Here is a 25,824-nt window from a genome sequence, read left to right on the forward strand (position 1 = left end):
AAATAGAACTATTATTCTTGGATGAAACTAAAACAGCAAATGGAGAGAGAATTAATGCTGATAATAATAGGGACTCCCACTGCTGCGCTGAGCCGTTCGAGGGCACGGTGTGCATTGTTCCTTTACTCTTCCCACCTATTCCTTATGGGTTACCTGTGACTGTCCCCACCCCACAGATGAGGAAACTGAGACGGAGAGAGGTTAAGGAACTCCCACGGGAGCACACAGAGAGTGGGTGGAAGTGTCAGGAATCAGAGCCGCGTCTGCTCACTGTCTAAGCCTGGTCCTCAGCACCGCATCCTATAGCCATTTGCTTTCCTTGGTCCCTTCCCAGTCCTCTCCTCCCAATGCCATGGGACAGAAAGGGAAAGCTGCCTGGTTCTCCTTCACCGCCAGTCAAGCTTGTCACTCTGTTAAGTCACTTTCTCATTTCAGGACAATTTCTCTCTCTCCTTTTTTTTTTTTTTTTTTTAATTTTGAGACAAAGTCTGACAAATTGCCCAGGCTGGCCTTGAACTTGGGATCTTCCTGTTTCAGCCTCCCAAGTTGCTGGGATCATAGGCATGCATCACTGTGCCCAGCTTCAGTTTCCTTTTGAAGTGAAGGAGATGAGAATGCTCCAGAGCCCTTTCCATCTTCAAGGACCCTGATTTCTTTTGCTCCCCTTCCTCCCTTTGAAGCGGGTCTTTATTTGGCTCTCCTGTTGCCATTCTGGCCACCAAACATCCTGATGCTAGGAATGTACAGGAAGGAGAGACCACAGCATCCAGGTCCCTTAGTACAAACCTGCCTGCAGGTGAAAAGAAACAAAACAAAAAAATAAAAACCAACCAACCTGGGGCTGGGATTGTGGCTCAGCAGTAGAGCACTTACCTAGCACGGGCGGGACCCAGGTTTGATCCTCAGCACCACATAAAAATAAAGGCATTAAAAAAAAAAGATTCTCTCTCTCTCTCCTTAAAAAACAAACAAACAAAAGAAAAGTGGAGGGGGGCATGTTGGGGGGGCATGTTGCCTCGAGAGGGAAGACGGTGAGTCTCTCTTTGATTTGCAGCTTAGGTGTACATGTTACTAAATCCACCCCCGCCCAGGGAGGGGGTGGAGCACAGATTATTTAGATCTACAAAATACGTATTTTTTAAAAATATCTTTTTAAAAAATTTTTATGTGGTACTGAGGATGGAACCCAGTGTTTCATGCATGGTAGGCGAGCACTCTACCTCTGAGCCACAACCCCAGCCCCATTAAACATCTTGATGAAAAAGTATAATTAAAAAAAATTGCCACATGTAAATAGGGCTGGGACATGTGTCTTATAATCTATGTAACTAATTTCATGACGATTCTATCATGAGGCTTCTCCTCCATTTTCTGCAATACTATAATTAGCTTTTGAGGGACTTTGACAGTTCTGTCCCTTACCTCAAAGAGCATACATAGTCATGTGATACAGTGCTGATCCAGTTACAAATGTCCATTAGTAACCAGGTTCTGGAGAGTGGGCCTTGAAAGCTCCTAGTGAGCTTGGTTATTGAGTGTTCAGGCTCTAAACCAGAACACCAGGCTTTGGGACTGAAGAGTGCAGTTTACCAGTGAGTGACCTTGGGCAAGTGACTCCCTCTCTTCATTTCAGTGTCCTCATCTGTAAAATGGGACTACAAACAATACCTGTCTCCTTAAGGGGTGGTATGAGAATTTTACAAGGTAATTTAGCATTAGGAAACATTTAGCCTAGCACCTGGCCCTCGGTAAATGTTAGCTACAAAGCTGTCACCACTCTTGTTTTCTTAGCTTAAATTTTGTTCAATGTCCTGCTTTAGAAGAATTTTTAGACAATTAGAAAAATGTTTATTTTATGATCTGAGGAAAGGGAAGCTCTAGAAAACAGGACATTCACTAGCTGGAATGGTCCTAGTTTGAAGGTTCTACCTCATACTTCATCCACTGAGCGTTCAAGGAGTGGGTGTGAAGGTTGAGGGCTCCTAGGAAAGGACCCAAGACACAGGGTGAGCAAGACAGATGAATGGCAGTTCAGAGCAACTGCCTGGGGGTAGGGAACACTGCCTTTGGGGTTTTCACTGGAGTCTGAGCCCACTGGGAGAAGAGCAGGGCAAGAAGTAGAGGGAAGGGAGGGTGGAAAGAGGACCAGAGAGGCAGGGAAGGAGGGAGAACTCTCCCCTTCCATTCCTTCCTCAGGGCTTCTAGGCCAGGGCCTAGCACTGCAGATCTTCTTGGGCTGGAAGCTGCCAGGGCCTTGGGGAAGTGAGGCATGTAGCTGATGAACCCCCAGCTCACAGTCATTTCACTCTTTGTCATCCTTTTAGGGAAAAGCTGAATCCCAGGGGCCATCTGTTTCGCCTAGACCTTGGTCCAGTGTTCAGTTTTTTCCGGTGCTGTATCAGGATCCAGCTAGGCATAGCTGGTGACTTCTTATAATAGCCAAGACAGGAAGTGGTCAAGACCTGGAAATAGAGCAGCCCTGGGGGGTGGGAAGGGAGGAATGACCCAGCCTGGGTGACTTCTCGGGCGAGTGGCACAGAATTCCTGAACTTGGCTTGGGCTGAAGGGACAACTAAAAATAAAATCTTTATGAATTTCCCAATCATATCTCAGAAAATAAGAAATCCTAGAGTTTTATCTTAAATAAGTCTTTTTTCCTCATTAACTCAGGAATGCTGACTTGAAACATTTGGGGGTATCCGGCATCCTGTACCTACATTATAGGAAGGGGAGACAGTGGGTCATTTCATCAGCATTTGAGTCAGACGGACCTATTTTTTTTCAGACAGACCTATTTTTGAATCCTATCTTTGCCACTAACTACCTGAGTGCTCTCAAGCTAATTATCTCTCTGAGTCTCTGTTTTTTTTTACATGTACAGTCAGGATTCCCCTGTCTATTTTTTGTTAACTTTAAAAAAAAAAAAAAGGTAGTATGAAACAAATGCTTAGCATAGTATATTACACCTAGTAGTTGCAAAATAAATGGCAACTAATAGAACAATAACAATTATAATAATTGTCCTTTCACTCCTCCAACCCTCAATTTCTACCTCTACAAGATGAATTATTATGAGGATTAAGGGATTGGTAGGTACTCTCATATTTCTAGTTCCTACCCTTAGGAGAAACTCTAGGGAAGAGGACCTGGATCAGCAGATCATGCTGAGAAGTGGGGCTGGGGTGAGGAGGCTGTTCCTGCCTGGAGGAGACCTATGGAGGTAAGTCCCCCCACCCCCAGTGTGGAGGATCAAACCTTGGGTCTTGTGATAGTGGGCAAGTGCTCGACCACTGAACTAAACTCTACTCCCACCCCTGGTTGTAACTTTGGTGAGTAGATGTGTTGAGGGATTGGGGAACCCATGGACTAGGTCCTGCTTCTACAGATAAGATGGCGAGTGGCAGGACATAGTGAAGACTGAGAGGAGTGGCTACAATGAGGGCCTCCCTGAGTGCTCAGGGGCCCAGAGGCCTTCTGTCCTCAGAGGGTTCTAGACCTAGGATTCCTCTGCTGCAGTTGTTCTTAACCCTTGGGTTCACAGACCAGGGTACATGAATACAGAGATGAATGGTGTGACTCTATCTTGTATACAACCGGAGAAATAAAAAATTGTGCTCCAATTGTGTACTATGAATTAAGATGCATTCTGCAGTCATGTATAACAAATTAGAACAAACAAACAAAAAAAGAAGTTAGTGAAAACTAAGAACCATTACATAGAAAAATGCACATGATAGCCAGGCTTGGTGGCACAAGTCTATAATCCCAGAAACACAGGAGGCTGAGGTGGGAGGATCACAAGTTTGAGTCCAGCCTCAGCAACTTAGTGAGGCCCTAAGCAACTTAGTAAGACCTGGTATCAAAATAAAAAATAAAAAAGGGGGGCTAGGGTTGTGGCTCAGTGGTAGAGTACTTGCATAGCATGTGTGAGCCCTGGGTTCAATCCTTAGCACCACATAAAAAATGAATGAATATAATAAAGCTAAAGAAATAAAAAGGGATGGAGATATAGCTCAGTGATAAAGCACACCTGGGTTCAAATCCTTGTTCAAAAAAAAAAAAAAAAGAGAGAAAGAAAGAAAAGAAAAAAATACACATAAATTTTTGCATGTTAGGAGAGTAGTTCACAGATCTCCTGAAACTCATCCAGGGATTTTTAAATGAAGAAACTTTGTCCCTAGGTTCAGAAGGGATAAGGACTCTAATACTTTGAATTTGGGACAAGCTAGGACTTTTCCTAGCAGGAGTACTTAAAATGGAGGAACAGCCACTAGATCTAATCATGGTATGGTATAGAGGCAGGGGTCCTGACTCAGAAGCTGACAAAGGATGGTCAGTTTGTCTGGTAAGGATGTTGTCATAGCCTACAACATCCTTCTGTCTCAATTCAGCAGACATCGGCTGGGGAGAAGTAGTGATCTAGTGATAGGTGAAGCAATTGGAGTCCTCACTTATGTGCAGAGTTTGGCAATAGTCTGAGAATCCAGCATTGTATCAGTCAGCTTTTCATCACTATAAGAAAATTCCTGAGGCTACTAACTTTGTAAAGAGAAAATGTTTATGTAGATGGAAGTTCTGGAGATTCAAAGGCATAGCACTCACAGCATCTCAGTTCTGGTGAGGGCCTCCTGATGAATGGTGGATGGCAATGGAGTGAACACATCTCTAGTCAGAAGCAGAGAGCTGGGTGGGGGTCAGGCTTGCTCCTTTTATAACAACTCTCTCAGGGAGAGCTACCAAAGGGGTCACAGAACTACCAAGGGGTCACATGTGAAATACCTTATGCTCCCTGTGACTTAAGGACCTCCCACTAGGCTCTACCTCTTAAAGGTCCACCTCCCAGTAGTGCCACCCTTGAACACGTGAACCTTTGGGTGGGGACACAATTAGATCATAACCATATGATCTAAACCATATCTAAACTATAGCAAGCATAAATGAGTTTGTCTTAAGGAGGAAAATAGCTCATATTTATTAAACACTTACTACATGCCAGTTAAATAGCTAAGTGAATTACATTAATTTAACTCCCATTGACAGATGAGGAAACAGAGGCTTAGGGTAATTTAGTAACTTTCCAAGGTCATTCAGCTTGCAAATGGTGAAGCTAAAATTAAAATTATGGCCATCTTATATTAGCCTGTCTTTATCTTTCTTTCTTTCTATCTGTCTTTATCTCTCTCTCTTCCTCCTTCTTTCTCTCTGGTACTTTGCCACTGAGCTACATCCCCAGTCCTTTTTATTTTTTATTGTGAGACAGGGTTTTCCTAAGTTGCTTAGGACCTCACTAAGTTGCTGAGGCTGGCCTTGAACTTGTCATCTTTCTACTTCAGGCTCCTGAATCACTGGGATTAAAGGCATGTGCCACTGCACCCAGTTCACTAGTCTGTCTCTTGACAAGGCAATAAAGAGTGCCTGAGAGGTTGGAAATACATGCCTGGAGCCCACTGGCAAATTTGGATTAATTGGAGCAGGGGCCCAAGGAGAGCAACTAGGGATTTAGAGAGATACTGGAACAGGAATTTGGGGCTGGAAGTCAAGCCATAGCCCCATTATCAAAATGAAGCATCTCCCAGGCTCTGGGTTACAGTGGGATATGGATTGGTCTGAGATGAGATATGAGCAGTCGGGTGATGCTCTCTGTGATCAGAGCTTGAGTCCAGGCTTGTCCAGGCAGTACCTGGTATGCCACACTGGAACGGGAAGTCCTTGGGCTCTTGCTTTTTCTTCTCAGCAGGGAAAGGACTGGCTCCCTTGAGGATGAGGGAGAAGTGGCAGTTTCACTGTAGGACTGAAGTTGACTGTCCCTGGTCCAACCAGGCTCCAGCTCTGGGAGGACAGGGCCTCTTAGGGTCCCAGGCAGCACCTGTCACAGTCCACACATGTGCCCACTTCATGCCTGTGATTGAATGTTGATGGCTGAGCTCATCCCTCACAACCCCTTGATAAAATCTAAGGGCACTTTCTAAAATAGCTCCTCAGAGCCCAGAGGTTCTAAGCTATGCCGTTTTCAGTCAGCATCGACTCTGAAAAGCCTATTCTCCTGTGAGCCAAAGAAACAGCCGGTTCATCTCTCTCTCAATGGACAGAAGAAGAACTCCTGCCAAATGTGTAGGAGGAGAAGATTCTGAGCCAATATGCTACACTATACTACGTCTCCTTAATCAGAGGAATGGACTTCCTTAGAGAGATCTGAAATTTCTCCACAAATAATAACAATAAAAAGAATACACTTTGTTGTGCATTTCTGGTTCCAAAGGGCTTTCCTATCCATGATCTCATGGCACCTCATAACTGGGTGTGTGCTGGGAGCGGGTGCAGTGAGACCAAGGGCACAGAGAGGGCAGGAAACAGGTTTTTGGTTTTTGTTTTTCCAGATAGTGCAAATCAGTGTAGAGTATTTGGAGACTTTTTCAAGGTCATTTAATCAAAGATAGGGCAAGGACCTAAATCTGGACCTTCTGACTTTTTGTAGAGGATGATCTTAAAGGCAAGAAGTCCACCAGGTGTATGGCACATAAGTTTAATCCCAGTGACTCAGGAGGCTCAGACAGGAATACTACAAGTTTGAGGCCAGGCTTAGCAATTTAGCAAGGCCCTCAGCAACTTAACAAGACTCTGTCTCAAAATAAAATATTAAAAGGACTGGAGATGTGATGTAGTGGTGAAGTGCCCCAGGTTCAATCCAAGGTATCAAAAAAAAAAAAAAAAAAAAAAAAGACAAGAAGTCCAAGAAATGGCCACAAACGTGGTTCTTCCAACTTCCAGTTGTGATGTTGCAGAACTGAATACGAGTAGGGGCTGCCCAGTGAGGAAGGAACATTGTTGACAGCACAGGAAAAGATGCTTATTTGGGATCAGCCTGGCTAATGCTGGGTAAGGGACCTCATGGTGGACTCTTGCCTTTTAAAGGGATCATGAGGAAGAAGCAGGCCTCTGTCATACACTGGACACCCCTCCATGGTCTTATCTGCTGAGTGCCTGGCTCTAGATCAAACCACAGGATGGACACTCACATCTCACATTGGAATCAATAGTTCATTAAAATTGTCAAGTATGCCACATAGTAGCACACTCCTGTAATCCCAGCTACTTAGGAGGCTGAAGCAGGAGGCTCACAAGTTCAAGGTCAGCCTTGGCAATTTAGCAAGGCCTTCAGCAACTTAGCAAGATCCTATCTTTAAATAAAGAGGGCTGGGGATGTGGCTCACTGGTAGATCATTTGCCTAGCATGTGCCAGGACCTGGGGTTCCATCCCTAGCACTTGGGGAAAAAATTTAACTATCAAATGCTGCTAAAAAAGATAAAAGTAAGAAAGGAAGAAAGAGATTCTTTTAGTTACTAAGGATTGCTAATGAATCTAAAGATAAGTCCCTGCACTCACAGTGTCTCAAATAAATGGTTACAGAATCTCTGCCTCAGGCTATGACAAAGTGACTGGTGTGGGACCTGTTCATAACTAATAAATAACAATACAATTTATTTAAAAATTTTTTCTCACTTTTTTTAATTGGTGCATTATAACTGTACATATTAATGGGATTTGCTGGTACATATTCATACATGTATACAATACACAATATAATGATATAATTTGGCCAGTATCACTCCTAGCACCTTCCTCCCCTCTCCCCACTTCCCCCCTTGGGCCCTTTCCTCTACTGATTTCCCTTTGATTTTCATGAGATCCTCCCCCATTTTTCCTCTCTATCTTCCAAATGAGAGAGAACATGCAACTTATTTCATTTAACATAATGGTCACTAGTTCCATCATTTTCCTGGTAACAATACAATTTAACAAACTATTTGAGGAATCACTTTTAGGCACCGAACAATAGAGTGAAACTATAATCCTCGAGGGAAGGGAAACACATGAAGCAAATCCATATTAGTCCAGCTTTCTTCTTGGGGAACTTTCTGGATTGCAATGCAGGGAGGTGAAGCCTAAGTAGCGCGTGATGGTCTTATTGAGCAGAAGAAAGGTAGATTGGAAGCTGAATGAGGGGAAGTCTTTTAGGGAGGACTGAGCTCTTAGAAGTTGGCCAGGCCTTTTCAACTGGGGTGAAAGGGTAAAGTTTCTAAGCTGCAAAGCCTGAGTTAAAATGTAGAGGACCAGGCATTGTAAACCTGCTTCTAAACTGCAAAGCCTGGGTTAAATTTCTGAGGCAGTTAAGACAATACCCTACCGGCCATTTGGTTGTTTAATAACTTAGGACTCCGTGTAGCCCGGCAGGTAGGCATTCAAGGCCCAAACCATTCAGTTTAAATGTAACCCCCTCCTTAGGAATGACCTATCACTCCAACCAGCCGTGTTCCCACCAATTAATGTACTAATCAAGTCTAAGAATTGTTGTTTGATTTTCCCGCAGTGTATGGTGATTTGTTAAAAGAGACTATGATGTATGCAAAGCCCCCGCCCTCCCCAAAAAGTATACTTAAGCATTGTTCAACCCCTGCTTTGGGCTCTGGGCTGCTTTCCCTTCCTGAGTGAGCCTGGAGCCTCAGTGTGCTGAATCAGGATCCTCAATAAAAATCCCCTTATGCTTATTGCATGAAGCCAGTCTCTTGTGGTCTCTTCCTCCGACGTTTCGTTAGTCCCTTACAGGGGGACTGGTTGTCTGTGCAAGGGATATTCTCTAAGGCTTTTCAGGGTGCAAGTGACAGCTGAACAGAGTACCCGAGGTTGCACATGGCTTTGGGTTTCAAATGTTTGGGTTTCAGCCTGGCCAGAGTGAAGGGAGCTCACTGAGCAACCAGGTACTCAGATGATTCCACAGAAAGCCCATACCTTAGGAATAAGGACCATGTTCCCAAGTAAAACAAACAAACAAACAAACACCCCACAGGATGTTTGAGGCCAGCCTTAGCAACTTAGCAAGGCCCTCAGTAACTTAGCAAGACTCCATCTCAAAATAAAATATTAGAAGGACTGGAGATGTGATGTAGTGGTGAAGTGCCCCAAAGTGAGCACACTCTGAAGAGATACAGATAGCAAATAAGCCTGTGAAAAGATGCTCCCCATCATATGGTACTACGGAAATGGAAACAAAGACAACAGTGAGATGCTACTACGCACCTCTTATTGTAATCAAATTCCAGAACACTCATATTCACCCAAAAACCTGCACATGGATGTTTAAAGTAGTTTTATTTACAATTGCAGAACTTGGAAGCAACCAAGATGTCCTTCAGCAGGTGAATGGATAAGTAAACAGCGCTACATCTAGATAAAGGGATAATTTCAATCAAAGCTATCAAGCTATGAAAAGACACTAAGGAAACTTAAATGGGTATTACCAAGTGAAAGAATCCAGTTTAAAAAGGGCATATACTATATGATCCCAACTCTATGACAATCTGAAAGGGAGACATTATAGAGACAGTAAAGAGAGCAGTGGTTTCCAGAGGTGGATGGAGAGAGCATAAATGAGGGCAGTAAAACTACTTAGTGTGATACTATAGTGGTGCACACATGTTATATATAGTACATTTGTCCAAACCCTTAGACTGTATACCACCAAGAGTGAATCCTAAAATAAACCATACACTTGGAGTGACAATGATGTGTCATTGTAGATTCATCATTTGTAACAAATGTGCCACTCTCACGTTAATAATGGGGAAAGCTATCCATGTGTGGGGCAGGGGAGATATATGTATGTATATATATATATTTTTTCCCCCACTTAATTTTACTTTGACTATAAAATTGCTCTAAAAATAAAGTATATTAAACATTATTGTTAACTTGAAACGATATTTGAGCAAAGAAATAGATTCTGTATGTTTCCTCTGCATGAATATTCTTTTGAAAAGTTTGAAATTTAAATTAGAAACAAAAGAAAAACCAATTATACCTTAAGAGTAAGATAAAATTTTAAGACCAGTTTTGAAAAAGAGTAAAGTGAAGCCTGACTAGATTAAAAACATCTGTAGGGGCTTGGGGTTGTGGCTCGGCAGCAGAGTGTTTGCCTAGCACATGCGAGACACTGGGTTGGATCCTCAGCCCCACATAAAAAAAAATATCAACAAATAAAATAAAAGCATTCTGTCCATCTACAACTACAAAAAAAATCTGCCAATAATTAACTGCCTAAAAAAAGCTTAATACCTTTTAAGGGAAGACAGCATAAACTCTGGTGAACAATTTACAATGTTCAGCATATAGCCTAATCTTACTATATATGTGAAGAAACAGGAAAATGGAACTCGGAATTTTGAAAACAACAACAACAACAACAACAACAACAAGGTAATCATGAGAAACAGGCCCATGAGAAACAGAACCAGAATTAGCTGACGGGAGTTTTTAAGCAGCCACTATAGACATATTTAAGAACTTAAAGGAAAAAAAAGACATAATGGTTAAAGAGATGGAATATCAGCAGAAAAATTGAAAGCATAACAGAGACCCAGCAGGAAATTCTAGAATTTAAATAGTACAAAGTCTGAAATGAAAATTCCCTGATAGGCTTTAGAGAATAGTAGAGACTACAAAAGAAAGGATTAGAACACTTGAAGAGATATCAACAGATATTCAATGTTCAAGACAAAAAAAAATTTTGGGGGGTAGATACCGGTGATTGAACTCAGGGGTACTTGACCACTGAGTCACATCCCCAGCCCTATTTTGCATTTTATTTAAAGACAAGGTCTCACTGAGTTGCTTAGCGTCTCACCATTGCTGAGGCTGGCTTTGAACTTGTAGTCCTCCTGCCTCAGCCTTCCAATCCACTGGGATTACAGGTGTGAGCCACTGCACCTGGCCAGGAAAAAGAATATATTTAAAAAAAAACTGAAAAATGACTAAGCATTCACTCAGGACTCTATAGGACCGAGAATGGAGTTCAGTGGTAGAGCACTTGCCTAGCATGTGCAAGGACTTGGGTTCAAATTCTGACACCAAAACAAAACAGGGTTCCAGCGGTCAATGGGATAATATCAAGTATTCTAAAATATTTGTAATTGGAGTTCAGCAGGTAAGGAGGGAGAAAATGAGCAGAAAAAAATATTTGAAGGAACAATGGTTAAAATTTTCCTATCTGTGCCCTAAATCCTATGTGTACATTATTTTCCAACAGTAATTTTTCAAAAGGCAATCAATAAAAAGACAATTAGATTCTTCTTAAATAATATAGGCATATGCTTTAGGATACTTTTTCTATTTGTGGGGGAAATTTAGGTACCCAAAGTCTTACCAAGACCCAAACAGTTATATACAAAGAAAACAACACCTAGTAACTTTATATTTAAACTGCTGAAAAAACAAAACAAAACAAAAACAAAGAAAAAACCCCATGAAAATAGCTAGGTAGACATCTGGGACAATTTAAGCAACAAAGTCATGATAGTATTGGATTATAACCCATGGACTAAAGTAAATATCCATGAGTTCATAACAATATAAATACATCAATTTTTAAAATGGCAAGGGATGAGTAGCTCTTTCTTACTTGGAATAGCAATTAAAACCTGTAGAAGGAATGAAAGGAGGAGAAAATTGCTATTAATCATACACCGTGGTGGTAGCTATTGATGGGTGCTAAGATTTGTGGGTGAAATTATGAAGAGAAACAGGGTATTTGCACAGAATTAAAGTAACTTCCCATAAAAATGTGTATTAGTGACAAGGAGAAAAATGGTAGTTTCTTTGTGAATATAAATATGGTAGACACCACCTTAAGTATATAATCAAGGTTAACCTTATAACTAATAAGATATGTCAATATCAAGTACCCCTAACCAGATGTGCTGAGAACATACAGCATCATTTTTGTGATGGTGTTGTCCAAAATGACACAGACAAACCTAAAACTAAGGGCCATATTGCAAAATAACTGGTCTTCATTTTTCAAGAGTGATAAAAGAGAAAGAGTGAGACTTTGCCACCTCCCTCCACCATCTTTTCGGCCATCCTACACTGGACTGCTTTAATTTTGAATGCTGAGTTTTTTTTTTTTCTACCTCTGGGCTTTTATTTGCACTTGCTTTCACCTTGACCTTCAATGCTTTCACTGTGATCTCAAATGGCTGCCCTCTCCTTAGCCTTTTTGGCAGCTGCAGCTTTTAAGTTCCCACCGTGCAGATCCTAATATCCAGGACAAGGATGTTCTTCCAATTCAGGGTCCTGGAAAGAAGCTATGATTGACCAAGATTATAGCACGTGCACACCTTTGTCCACTCAACTGTGGCTAGAAAGCGGGGAAGGAGGGAGGGAGGGAGGGAAAGAAAGAAAAAGAAGGATGAGGCAATGTTACAAATTAAAGGAGACTAAGGAGACATGGTGACTAAATACAATAGAGAATCCTGGATTGTATTCTGGACCAGAAAAATGTCATTACTGGGAAAACTGGCAAAATCCAACTTCTGTAACTAGATTAGTTCAATTAGTGTTGAATTACTGCTATTTTTTTCTGTATTTGATAATTATGATGTTGTAGTATAAGATATGATCATTATGGGAAGCTGGGTGAAAGGCATATAAAGGAATTTTATTTGGTATTTTGTATTTTGAAACTTTTCTGAAAGTGTAAATAATTTAAAAGTAAAAAGTAAAAAACATTTTAGGGAGAAGACAAGCAACAAGAATGTCAATGGTGGGGGCTGGGTTTGTGGCTAAGTGGTAGAGCGCTTGCCTGGAATGCGTGAGGCACTGGGTTCAATTCTCAGCACTGCATATTAATAAATAAAATAAAGGTCTATTGATGGCTAAAAAAAAAAAAAAAAGAATGTCAATGTCAATAGTGGGAAATTTCTCAAAAGAGACAATGGAGGCCAGAAAATGGGGGAGCCTCATCCTTACAGTCTTAAAAAAAAAAATCCCTGTCAATCTAAAAATCTATTTCTAAGAAATATCATGAAAATGAGGGTGAAACCAAGGAAGGCTGAGCATATTTGTTTCAAGGATAGCTTCTTTTCAAGATTTGTTAAATTTAAGGAGTTCTTCAGGCAGAAGGGAAATTACTCCAGATAGAAACTTGGAATTAAAAGATGGAATACAGAACAGCAGAAATGGTAAATATGTGGGTAAAATTCGAAAGCTATTTTTTTTAAATCTCCTTATTTTTTGTGAGTGTGGTACTAGAGATTGAACCCAGGAGTGCTCTACCGCAGAGCTACATCCCCAGTTATTTTTATTTATTTATTTATTTATTTTTATTTTTTTTAATCTTTTTTTTTATTGTTGGTCGTTCAAAACATTACATCTAACTTGATATATCATATTTCACAGTTTGATTCAAAAGGGTTATGAACTCCCATTTCTTTTTATTTTTTATTTTGAGACAGGATCTCACTGAATTGCTGAGGCTGGCTTAAAATTTACCATGTTCTCGCCTTGGTCTTTTGAGTAACTGGGATTACAGGTATTCACCACTGTGCCTGCTTTCTTTAATTTGTTAAGAAGCAATATTATATTGTAAACATTATATTGTAAGTTATGTATTTAGAAGTAAAATATATGATATTAGTATAGAGGATGGGATTGTGTTAATAAAATTTGATAGATATAAGTTTCTTATATGTTACATGAAATGGTATAATACCGATTCATGTATACTAATTCACACTTCTAATTCAAACTAATTTATAATACTAATGTGATCCCTAGAGAATGCACACATGTATATGCACACATGTCTCACAGGGAAGAGATGTAGCTAGAAAGTCAGCAGAGGGGAAAAATGAATTATCCGCAAAGAAAGCAGAAAAAGAGAAAAAGATTGAAACAAATTTTTTAAAAAATGGTGGATGTAAAGAGAATCATCAATTATTATACTAAATATAAACAAATATAAATGTGAATGACTAGCTCCTTCCTTTCCCTGGGGCTGGGGACTTTTTGAGGAGTCACTTACGTGGCCATGACAGGCTTGCTGAGGCTTGCTCTAAGGCTGGGGACTTAGCATATTTGCTGAGGCCAGTGCCCACCAGGAGTGTTTGGTGCCAGTAGGGCTAGACTGGAGCCATTTAGGTGACTGGTTATTGGTTATATATATGGAAATTGAGCGAATAAGTAAATATCAAAGGCAGAGGTTAACTAGGTGTTACCTGGATCTTACTCCAGGACTTCAACAACACCCAATTGAAATGACTTCTGGCCTAGAGGCTCTTTGCAGCCAGAGGAAGTAGATTGGAGCTGGAGTCTCAAAGCACAGGTCAGAGTTCAGCTTCCTTTTGGTTGGTTGGCTCTTCCCCAGCTTCCTTGTAAATTGCTAGTGTCACTTCTGCTGTGTGTATGCTACTAAGGTGTAAACTAGTGTTTGAGAGGTCCCAGGAGGAAATGCCCACCTTTGCAGAGGGTTGGGCTAGAAGAGCGAGGAGATCAGACTAGACTTCATGGAAGAGATGACATTTGAAATGTTTTGAAAGACAAGTGGAATTTTCCAAGTGGAAAAAGGAAGGAAAATCAGTCAGATAGAAAGGTATGGAAAGTTTGGGAATGAGAAGTATCTTCTTGGGCTACGGGTGGGAGATGGGTCAGGGGCAGTTGTCAGGCTACAGCATGCTCAGGAGCTAGAGAGGCTCAGGTCTTGTTTTTATCACCACCGGAGCTGCTTATCTAGTAGGCTGCAGAGCCACTTTCTGATGACCTTGTGCTTTCAGCTCTAGTATTTTACCCTTCTTGAACTTCTATAGGTTTCTAGCTGGGGGAAGATCCAAGGACCCTAGAGGAGGAATTGAGGTAAGGGATGGAAAGGGGAGTGAGAATGTGGCTTTTTGAAGAAAATATAATAAAGCTTTAAAGACTACGAGTTGGAGTTTGTTGAAAATAAAATGACCGTGTCCTGAAACATTTATTAAACAACACACACACACACACACACACACACACACACACACACACACACACTAGCATTTGTAGAGAGAAACACTTCATGGGCCCATCCCCGCTTAACCCGTCTTCAAGGCGCTTACACTCTACCAGAAAACCAACTAACCCAAGGCGGGGAAAATCAGTGAATAATAAAGGATTGAACAGGTGCAGAAAAGTCATTCAACAGAAGTTTGGCAATTGAATGAATGAAAGCGCGAATGAATGATATTCGAAATACTAAGAAAAAGCGCCCCAGGAATCCAGGTGACATTGCCCAGTGGGTGTCCCCGAGGAGGTGGGACTAGAAATGTCCAGTGAGCGGCCACAGGCTCCTGGCCTTTCTGAGCATACCAAGAGTCCAGGCACCGACCTCTGGGACCGGGATGCGCTCACGACCCCCTCCCGGCGCCGCCTCGCCTAGTTAGCTGACAGGCGGATCCTCGTGGGCGGAGGCGAGGCCTCCAGGGAAGAGCCGCGGTTTCCCACCGCCCTCTTTCAGGCTTAGGGTCCAGAAAAGGGCCCAAGGGGAGGAAGCGAGAGTCCGCGTCCCGCCCCGTTGCGTCCCACCCACCGCGTCCCCTCCCCTCTAGCTGCGGGAAAAGCAGCCGCGGACCTCACATTTAGCCGTGGGGTGGGCAGAGCGCGGCAGCGGCGGAGGACACCATGCAAGCGCGGCGGTGGCCGCGGCCCCGGCCGCTCTGGGCAGCTCTGCTGGCGCTGGGGGCCCTGGCGGGCGTCGGCATGGGCGTCGGAGGTGAGTGAGGCACCAGCGCCACGGGACGCAGATCTCGGGGTCCCGCACCAGTGTCTGATTTGCAGACCCGGGAGGGAGGGTCACGAGTTTCTGCAGTCTGAGTGCGCGGGGTCGTCGGATCCCGGAGCTGAGGACCTTCCTGGCCTGGTGATGGCAGGGCCGAGAGAGAGGTCCCTGGTGCTTGGGGGATGGTCTTCAGCCAGTGGGGCGCCTTCCCTGGGCGGCCTCTGTATGTGCCGCCCGGGTTCGCAGCACTGAGCCCTGCGTTCAGCTGGAGTTGCTGCACGTTGCGGGTGGTAGCAATTCAGAAGTAGCGCAGGCTGGATGGGACTGTTCCCGCGTTGGTAGAGGGAAGAGCCTCTGCCAGAGTACGCGCGCACTGGCTTGCCAATTCCTCTTTTTCCGTGTAATACCCCCCCCCCCCGCCGCCCCGCGCCCCTACCAACTTTTTAAATTTAGCGGCACCCCCATGGGATGGTTTTGGAGCAGCTTGAAGGCTCTGCTCCCTCCCGTGTCTCTGGGTGGCAGCAGTGCTGCTGATTCTGGTACAGACCTCCCAGCCCCAAAGTCTCTAGGGTATGCGGAGAGGCGCTCCGGGGAGGCTCGGATCCCTGGCCTCGTTTCTTCTGCTGCTGCTCACACCGTTAGCTGCCCCAGCAGTCAGCCTTGTCCTTGGTGTTGGGAGCCCTTGGTGATTTTGCTGAAGGTGGAGAAACCCTGGCTCGGTGAGCTGCGGCTTCCCCTACTGCAGAGGACACACAAGAGTGCACATATGTACTTCAAAATAATACAGTAGTACTCATTAACAAATTAGACCCTGCAGGTGGGAGTTTTTCTTTTCTTTTTTTAAAGGGGAAGGTTTATTAAGTCCATTTCAAATGTAAACTATTCAAAAATATTTTGGTGACTGCCTTCAAAACTGTTCTATGTAGATGTAGACATATATAGATTCTGGATAGGACAAGGATGTTTCCCCGGACTTGAGGTGGTTCTGTGGAGGGGCATGTGGCAGAGGTGATCTCTAGCTGTAGAGAACAGCCTGATGAACATTGAACAGAAATCAGAATTTTCAGCATTCTGTCCTGGAGATGTTAGAGCCTAGGTCTGCTGCTGCTGGCTGTTGATGGGGAGATGGAGAAATCCACAGGTCACCTCACAATTGACTGTTTTCATAAACTTAAAACATTTTAAAATTTACTATTCTAAATTGTTAAACTGACACAGAATAAAATTGTGTATGTTTATGTACACTGTACTTGTATATGATGTGAAATGATCCAATCAAGGTAATTAGCATTTCTTTGTGCTGGGAACCTTCCAACTCCTCTCTTAGTTATTTTGAGATATGGAATACATCTAAAACATTTTGCCATATTATTTTTATATCCACAGCTTTCTAAATTCACTTGTGAGCATAATCTTTATATTTTTAGAAGAAAATAGTGAGGAGACATAAGATTGTGCCTAGCACAGAGTGTGGCTCAATGTTAGTGAAGATGAAGAGTATGTATCTTTTTTTTTTTTTTTTGTCTTTCCCTCCCTCTCTCCTAACTCATGTGGATCTGGCTCACACAGTTGTAATGATCCACACAGGACACTGCACATTCATACCTAAGTCTAAGCAGTGTTTAAGAGTAGGGACTCTAGAGACAGCCTTCCAGAGCATCAGTCCCCTGTAAAAGCATTTTTTGTTATGTTCCATCTTCTACCCCAGTGTTGGTGGAAAACATTATTAGATCCCTGGTGAAGCAGATGGTGGGATGAGAGGAGGACAGTAGTGTTAGAACACACAGTATTGAAGGGATACAGAATGGGGTACAGAAAGTAGGGGTGGGAGTGGAACAGAGAGGCTGCTCAGAGTAAGAGGTTCTGGTATGGGGAGAAAAGAGGTTCTAGGGGTAACACTGAGGTTTTTTTTTTTTTTTTTTTCAGTACTGGGGTTTGAACCCAGTGCCTCGTGCATGCTGGGCAGGCACTCTACCACTGAGCCTGGTTTTAGATTTTATCTGCAAAGATGATCTCTTACATAAGAAATTCGATTCAGTGGCTTCCTCATATTTCGAGTTCTGTTCTAGCCTAACTAGTTCTGGGCTGGGGTGCTTATTTCTCTTTCAAATTTGTATCCTAGAAACTCTCCATCTGGAGCCCTCTGTAGGAATCATCGGGGCCTGGAGAGACTTGGGAGAAAGGCTTGTTAGCTAGGGGAAGGGACAGCTATGGTTTAAGCAAGTAGGATGTAGGTTTAATTCTTGACTTTCTCTCTGATTGGCCATGTGACCTTAGATGAATTTCTTAATCTCAAAGATCCTCAGTTTCCTCATCTGTAAAGTAGAGAAAGCAATACTTCTATGGTTATTATGCAGAATAAATGTAGACAAAGGCACAAAATAAGTATTTAATAGATGGCAATACTGTTGTCATTATTCTTCTTATCCATGGTATCTACCATGCATACATTGGAGGAAAGAGCTGTTGCGGTTTCATGCATGAGTGCAATATGGGCTTCTAGCATGAGACTGACGGGGTCCCTTTTTCATACCTATTTGACAGGGGGTCCCTCTTATTTCAACCCATTCCTCTTTGGTGGCATGGCATATTTCAGCTCCTCTGGTCCATCAAGAATGCATAGGTGAGGCCAAGGAGAGAGGTCCAGACACCTGCTTTATCCAGGAGCAAACTTCAAGTCTGTCTCTGGGAAGAGAGGAAGGTAGAAAAGGCTTCAGTCTCCACGAGGAGAGGGACATGCCTATTTTGCTGAACATTGTGTGCAGTGCCTGGCACACAGGCAGCGAAATGAGTATCTAGGGAATGCTATGAAAAGACATCTAGAGGTGATGTGGTTCACTTTAAGAAACCCAATATTTAAATACTTTCATTCATTCATAAAATATCCTCTAGTGCTCCACTTGGACATTCTGGAGGTATTTGGTGTGTGTGTGTGTGTGTGTGTGTGTGTGTGTGTGCGTGCGTGTATGGCTGAGGATTGAACCCAGCGCCTTGTTGCATGCTGAACACACACTGTACCAATGAGCTGCGTCCCCTGCGTGCTAAGATACGGTAGAGACCATAAGTTCTTTAACGTTTCGACCTCTGTACTAGTGCACTATTTGGACCTCTAATCAGAGGGTGCTGGAAACTCAGGGGACCCTGGGTGAAATGTCTGCCTTTTTCCCTCTTTTGGGGGGATCCCCGAAGAAGGCAGCATTCTTCTTTACTCCCCTCAGACTTGTGAGTGTGAGAGAAAGGTGAGAAGGGTAGAGGTTTCCTGGGGCCATCCTAAGATGGGACCAGGAGGCGACAGTGTGAGTGGGGGGACCTGGATATGACTCCAGAAGTTCCCCATAGGAATTCTTCCTGTACAGCTCCCCATCCCACTCAAGATCTCTGGTTATCATCCCCTCCCAGCCCCAGGAATCCTGCCTTTGTTGGCAGGAGTGGCCGGGAGACGTGCCCACAGGAACCACAACTCCTGAATCAGCAGACAGATAATTAACTGGGGGAGTGACTGGGCAGCTTCGGGGATAAACTGCTTGGCTTCCCCAGCCTGCTGCTTCACCCCATGCTGCATCTTTCTTTTCCTGAACCTTGGTCGTCCCTGAGTGGCAAGAGCAGTGTGCCGCTGCAGTTCAGGTCACTAGTGGAAATGAGCAGGGAGCAGAGAAATGACATCGTCTACGGAAACCACCTGTTCTCTCTGTGTAAACTGCTGGCATTTATTGAAACTTGGGACTGTCCTGCAAAGATGGTAAACTGCACCTTTCTCTCTATGCACACAGTATACTCAGAAACACTGATTTTTTAAAAGACATTAGATTTATGAAGGTATTGTTTATATGCTGTAAAATCCACCCCCTCCCTTTTTTTAGGTGTGCAGTTCTATGCATTTTGACAATTGCATGCAGTCAAGAAATTATCACCATAATCAAGATGCAGAATATTGTCATCACTCTAAAACGTTTCTTCCGCTGCCCTGTAATCAGTTTCCTATCTTCAACCTAGTCCCTGGCCATCACTGATCTGTTTCCTGTCCCTACAGTTGTGTTTTACAGAATGTTATTTAAATGAAATCATAGAGTGGGTAGCCTTTCAAGTCTGGCTTCTTTCACTGATCGTCATGTGTTTGTGATTCATCCATGTTGTTGCACGTATAGGTAACTCTAGAGGTTACCCCAGGCTATTATTCCAGCTGCCTCAGGTGTTGGGACAGTTATCCCTAAATCAATAGAGCTAGGCCCATGAAACCTTGGAGGTGCAGTTCTGCTTTCATTCTGTATATTTTCTAATTGGATAGTTGCATTTGGGCCATGATTAAGTCCTTAGATTTTCCAGCTGCCAAATAGTTAAAGATGAGAATTTTGCAGCAACAAACAGTATTATAATTCTTAGTCCTAACAGCAACAGATATTTTGTGGCCAAAGACAATATGTCATGATTCTTAGAGCCAAAAGTTGTAAAATAAACCTGGAACTATTTTACCTTTTTAAATATTTGCATCTCCAAAGAAACAACCCACTAGAAGTCTTCCACAAAGAGACTCCTCCCTCCCTCCCTCTTTTCTCCCTTATATTTTGTTTTTTTAAAGTTTATTTGTTCTTTTTAGTTATACATGACAGTAGAGTGTATTTTGACATATTATACATGGACTTTAACTTTCCATTTTTGTGGTTGTACATGATGTGGAGTTTCACTGGTGGTGTATGCATATATGAACACAGTAAAGTCATGTCCAGTTCATTCTGCTGTCGTTTCTATTCCCATCCCCCTTCCCTTCACTTCATTCCCCTTTGTCTAATCCAATGAACTTCTATTCTCCTCCCCCTTATTGTATGTTAGCATCTGCATATCAGAGAGAACATTCAGCTTTTGTTTTTTTTGGTATTGACTTAGCATGATAGTCTCCATTTCCATCCATTTACCAGCAAATGTCATTATTTCATTCTTCTTTATGGCTGAGTAATATTCCATTGTGTGTGTGTGTGTGTGTGTGTGTATATATATATATATCACATTTTCTTTATGCATTCATCTGTTGAAGGGCACCTAGGTTGATTCCATAGCTTAGCTATTGTGAATTGAGCTGCTATAAACATTAATGTCGCTGTCCCTCCCTGTTTTTTTATTTCAGTAGTTCATTTTCTTTGTTTGGTTAGTGAAGACGTTCAAACACTCAAGGAGAGAAAGATGAAGTGATGCATGTGAATCCTTTTATCTTATTTATTTTATGTGGTGAAGAGGATGGAACCCAGTGCTTCCATGTGCTAGGCAAGTGCTCTCCCTCTGAGCCCCAGCCCCAGCCCTGTATGGGAATCCTAAGAAAGTCAAATGAGGGAGAGTCAGCTTGCTAATTATAATTAACCAGATGGTGTGTTCCACTCAGACAGGTCCCCTTGTGTGTGCCGTGCTCATGTGTGCATGCTTGTGCTCTTTTACCTAAACTTGTGTTCTATGCCACTTCCTTTTATATGGGGGGGAAAAAACAAACAAACAAACAAACAAAAAACCCAACAACCTCAGGAAAAAGAACTGTGAGTCTGGAATTTAAGAACTTACGTCTGATTCATGGCTCTGCAGGCCTTTTCATGAACTTGCTGGGTGACAAGTCATCTTCCCCTAGGCCTCTGTCTTGGAGTCTCAGGGGCTGCAAAGCAAGTGAAGGAGGAGATGAAGGAGAGTCTTCCGTTTGTTCTTGTTCCTTCCTCCGACTGGAGCAGTTCCTTCTTCAACTGATTAGCAACTTGGAATTTCATGTAAGGGTTTCTTTAGGGCGCGGGGAGAGGAGTCCTGCATTAGAGAGGACTCCAGAAGTTTAGCAAAAGGCATATTCAGTAGTCACTTTAAGTCCCTGTAGTTACCCAAAATCTCTTTGCTAATGGGATTTTTGGGTAGCAGAAACCTAGTTCTGTGAGATCCACTGATGGTTCTAAATCCTTCCATTAGCCACTACACAGGATGGCTCCAAATTAGACCTTCCAACTTGGATCCTCCTGCTTCAGCCTCCCAGGAGCTTGTGCCACTGTCCCCAGCTCTACAGTATCATATTTCTGTCTGCCTCAGAAGTGTTGGACCAGCTCTTCTGAGGTAGAGGGGAGCTTGGTGTCTTCCTCCTGGAGCTTCCAAAGTTGGGAACAGACCAGCCTCTGGGAGGTTCCTGAAGGCTGTGGAAGCAGGCTGTCAAAGTTTACTCTAATGTTCTTTTTCAGTCTTTTCTATCCATTATTATTATTAAACAAGAATTGCATGTTTGTGATGCACGACATGTTTCGCAACATGCACACATCATGGAATGGCTAAATCAAGCTGCCTAACACATGCATTACCGCATGTACTTACCATTGATCTGTGCTGAGAACACTTCAAATCTGCTCTTTTAGGTAAATGAGCAGTTATTAACTACTCACGATGTGGCACAGTAGATTTCTTGAAGTATTCCTTCTGTCTAACTGAAATTTTGTATCCTTTATCCAGAATCTTCCCATCCACCCTGTCCCCCAGAATTCATCCTCTTGTTCCAACCTAATTTTGGGGTTCCAAGAGGCTCTGGGGTTTGGGTATGCCAAAGGCACCGGAGAACACCTAGCAGACTCCGGGAGGGAGCCTGCACTAATGAATGGCAATGCAGAAAGGAGGCAGACCAGAGGTCATTTAAAACTAGCTTTCATTTTCTTTTAATTTACAAAAGTAATTCAGCTTGTTAAAAAAAAAAAGGCAGGGAGAGACGCCGCCGCCTCTGAGAGCCTGGAAAAGGGGAAGCGAGAGCGAGCGAACGACTCAGTCCCCGGGCCGCGGCGGCGGCAGTGGCGGCAGCGCGACGGGCCGGGGCGGGGGCTCTGCTGCGGCGGGGTCAGGCGGCGGCAGGGGCAGGCCATGCCGAATAAAACCGAGAAGGAGAAAGAACCACCCAAACCAGGGAAGAGTGGGAAAAGTTCAAAAGCAGGACAAGACACGGTAGAATCAGAGTGCTCCTGTCTAGGAGCTGGAGCCACAGAGTGGAAATTGCCACTGGGTCCTTCACTACTTCCTCATAAGGAGACCAGAGGCAGCATGGCACATTAAGCATGACACTGTGTCGTTATCTTGCAGGAGTTCAAACTGAGGCTCATCAGTTCACGTGAACTTTGAGTTGACTCTGTTTGATTGTTGCTCCCCCCGCCTCCCCCCCCAGCTCACTGCTTCACTTCTGGTTCCACCCACTTACCAAATATGATTGACTCACGCAGGTGAATTGAACCATTTCTGCACACATTTCTCCTCTTATGTCTCTCACAGTGTTACTCTGGATTTGAAGATTTTAACCAGAACAATTCAAATAGGTTTGATATTCCCATGTTGCTTTTCAAGCCTTTCTGAGATCACATCACCTTCACAAGCACTCCTGGAGGCACACGCAAGAGTCCCCTTCTAGAGCAGACCAGCCAGGTTTGGGAAGTATTTCCAGCAGAGAAAATATTCCAAGATCTTGGCCTGTGGCTGACTTAATATGCTACCTCTAGTGTGTACAGCGTCCTTGTGCTTTGGAATCCTGGAATCCTGGCTGGCTGTCTTCTAGCCTCACAGCAGACCTGGCTTATGTTGCAGAACGCCTTTTGGTTAGAACAAGAGAACATTTAGATGGCATGGGTGTTTCATAAGATGAAGTGTGGGAGAGAGAATAGAGTAGGACAGTGACAGTATTTCAGCCTGGGGGTTAGAAAATAAAAAAAACCCCAAAATGCCATAAGTGACACTGCTTAACTTTTGTGACCCAGTTGTGTAGGTTGTGCTTTTCTTCAGAAATTCCTCTGACAAGATGTCCAGCAGGATAGATCTTTCAGGGTGACAAAACATTAAAGGTCATACTGGCTTCTGAGCAACTTTTGCTCATTGTAGAAATTTCTACTTAAGTGACATTGGTATATCCCCCTCCCCGCCCATCTTTCAAATAGAAGGTTTAAATTTGACTTGTTACTTATCCACAATTTCTGGAAATAAAAGTTTCTGTCTTGCAAAAAAAAAAAAAAAAAAAAGGCAGTACAGAAATATGATCCTGTAGAGCTGGGGACGGTGGCGGCATGCCTGTAATCCTAGCTACCGGGAGGCTGAAGCAGGAGGACCCCAAGTTGGAAGCCAGTCTGGACAGGGAGACAACAACTTAGTGAGACCTTCACAAAAGATAAAAAGAGCTGGGGCTGTAGCTCAGTGATATAGTGCTTGCCTCACATAAAAATAAAATAAAGACAAACACATAAAAAGATATTATGTCCAGGGGCTGGGGCTGGGGCTGGGGCTGGGGCTCAGAGGTAGCACACTTGCCCGGCATGTGTGAGGCACTGGGTTAGATTCTTAACACCGCATATAAATAAATAAAAAATAAAGGTCTGTCAGCAACTAATATATATATATATATATATATATATATATATATATATATATATAATTTATTTATTTAAAGATACTGTGTCCATTTACAACTAAAAAAAGAAGATATATAGTAATTTAGAAAATACAAGTTTCTTATAATGTCATTCTTAGAGATAACAACTGTGATTCACAATAGGATCACTGACATTTAATAATATATTCTAGGCATCTTTTTTTATGTCAGTATATGACTTTCCATTATTTATTCTGAGAGATATATGATTTTAGCCAGAGGCAGACTCTTATAGGGCTGTATCAGAATTTATTTAACCAACTTCCTGTTGGCAGTCATTGGAGTCATTCCCAATGACTATAGATGAAGTATTATTTGCTGTTACAGATAAAGTTGCAGGGATCTAACCTTATTCGTTTATTATGCACCTTAGTTTAAATTTTTCTACAGACTGAACTACTTGAACTAAAGTTGCTGGGTCAAAAGGCATGGATATTTATTTATTTACTTATTTAGCAGTTGAACCCAAGGCAAGTGACCTACCACTGAGTCACACTTGCAGCCTATTTTTTTTTTTCCTCTGTTGCCCAGACTGGTCTTGAACTCTTGGGCTCCAGTAATCTTTCTGCTTCGGCCTTCCCAGTAGCTTCCGAGTAGCCTAGCATGGGCATTTTAAATTTTAATGGATGTTGACAAATTGTCTTCTAAAACAGTCAAACCAGTTTGCCTTCCTCCCAAGACTGGCTGGCAGTTAGGACTGGTGACAGCACTGCTGCCTGCTGTTCTTGCTCATGAGACATGAGCTGGGGAGGAAGATCCCAGAGCTGGAAAGCTGGATGCCAAGGTCCCCTACAGGGTTCTGCTGGGCTGGGCCTTAAACCGAGCTTGGTACGGCCTGCCTCTTTCATATTCCGCATGAGTCAGATGGGAGGTGGGGCTGATGCTAATAAAAATTTCCAGAACTCTAAAATGCAACATTTCAGATGTCAGTCATGCCATTAGGAAGAAATGGCCCCTTGTGCATTGTGTAAGGGGGCTTGGAACTTGGGATGCTAGGCCTCCTAGAGTACCAGTCAACATGTTGATGTTTCTGGTGTTTGAAAGACTGCATACTTCAGGGGCCAACGTTCAAGGTCATCTAATCCAACTTGGTTTGTCTTATAGAAAAGCAGAAAGGAAATTCCTGAGAGGTAAAGGCGTTTCCCCTAGATCTCTTGGGATTGTGTGGGATCTAGCCCTGAGCGCTCCTGTCTCCTGATTTCTTCCTTACATCCTGTCTGAGACAAGTATCCTCCCTTGTCTGACACTGAGGTGGAGAGGGGAGGATGGACATTCCTGGTGCAAGAAGTGACTAAAGATAAGGGGGAGGGAACTGGACATTTATTGAGCATCTACTATAAATTGCTCTTTCACACACATTACCTCATTTAATCCTAAGAACTCATGTGGCAAGCATTGTGCCCATATTTGGGAGCACAGAGTAAAGGAAACAACTGTTGAGGTCTCCAGACTTGGCTGATGTGGCAGGGTTAAACCTGATAAATATTAGGGAGCAGTTACGAATTCTCTCTCTCTCTTTTTAATGTTTTACTTGCCGATGGACATTTATTTACTTATTTATTTATGACAGCAGAATGCATTACAATTCTTTTTTAAAAAAATTTATTTATTTTTTAAAAATTTATTTATATAACAATGGAATGCATTACAATTCTTATTACATATATAGAGCTCAATCTTTCCTATCTCTGGTTTTTACATAGTACACTCACACCAATTCGTGTCTTCATACATGTATTTTGGATAATAATGATCATCACATTCAACCATCATTAATTATCCCATGCCCCCTCCCTTTCCCTCCTACTCCTCTGCCTATCTAGAGTTTATCTATTCCTCCCATGC

At 42.8% G+C, this 25,824-nt stretch overlaps 1 protein-coding gene across 1 annotated transcript in view; it reads left to right on the forward strand.

The window, feature by feature from the left end:
• The first annotated feature begins 15,033 nt into the window (after positions 1-15,033).
• Positions 15,034-25,824, forward strand: part of Itgb3 (integrin subunit beta 3) — a 56,808-nt gene continuing 46,017 nt past the window's right edge. Inside the window, exons 1-4 of the mRNA XM_077801284.1 lie at positions 15,034-15,096; positions 15,406-15,569; positions 16,059-16,294; positions 22,279-22,514. Coding sequence (XP_077657410.1) covers positions 15,034-15,096; positions 15,406-15,569; positions 16,059-16,294; positions 22,279-22,514 — 699 coding nt within the window. The remainder of the gene's footprint in view (positions 15,097-15,405; positions 15,570-16,058; positions 16,295-22,278; positions 22,515-25,824) is intronic.

Source organism: Urocitellus parryii, chromosome 7 (genome assembly GCF_045843805.1).
Source record: "Urocitellus parryii isolate mUroPar1 chromosome 7, mUroPar1.hap1, whole genome shotgun sequence".
Taxonomy (NCBI): domain Eukaryota; kingdom Metazoa; phylum Chordata; class Mammalia; order Rodentia; family Sciuridae; genus Urocitellus; species Urocitellus parryii.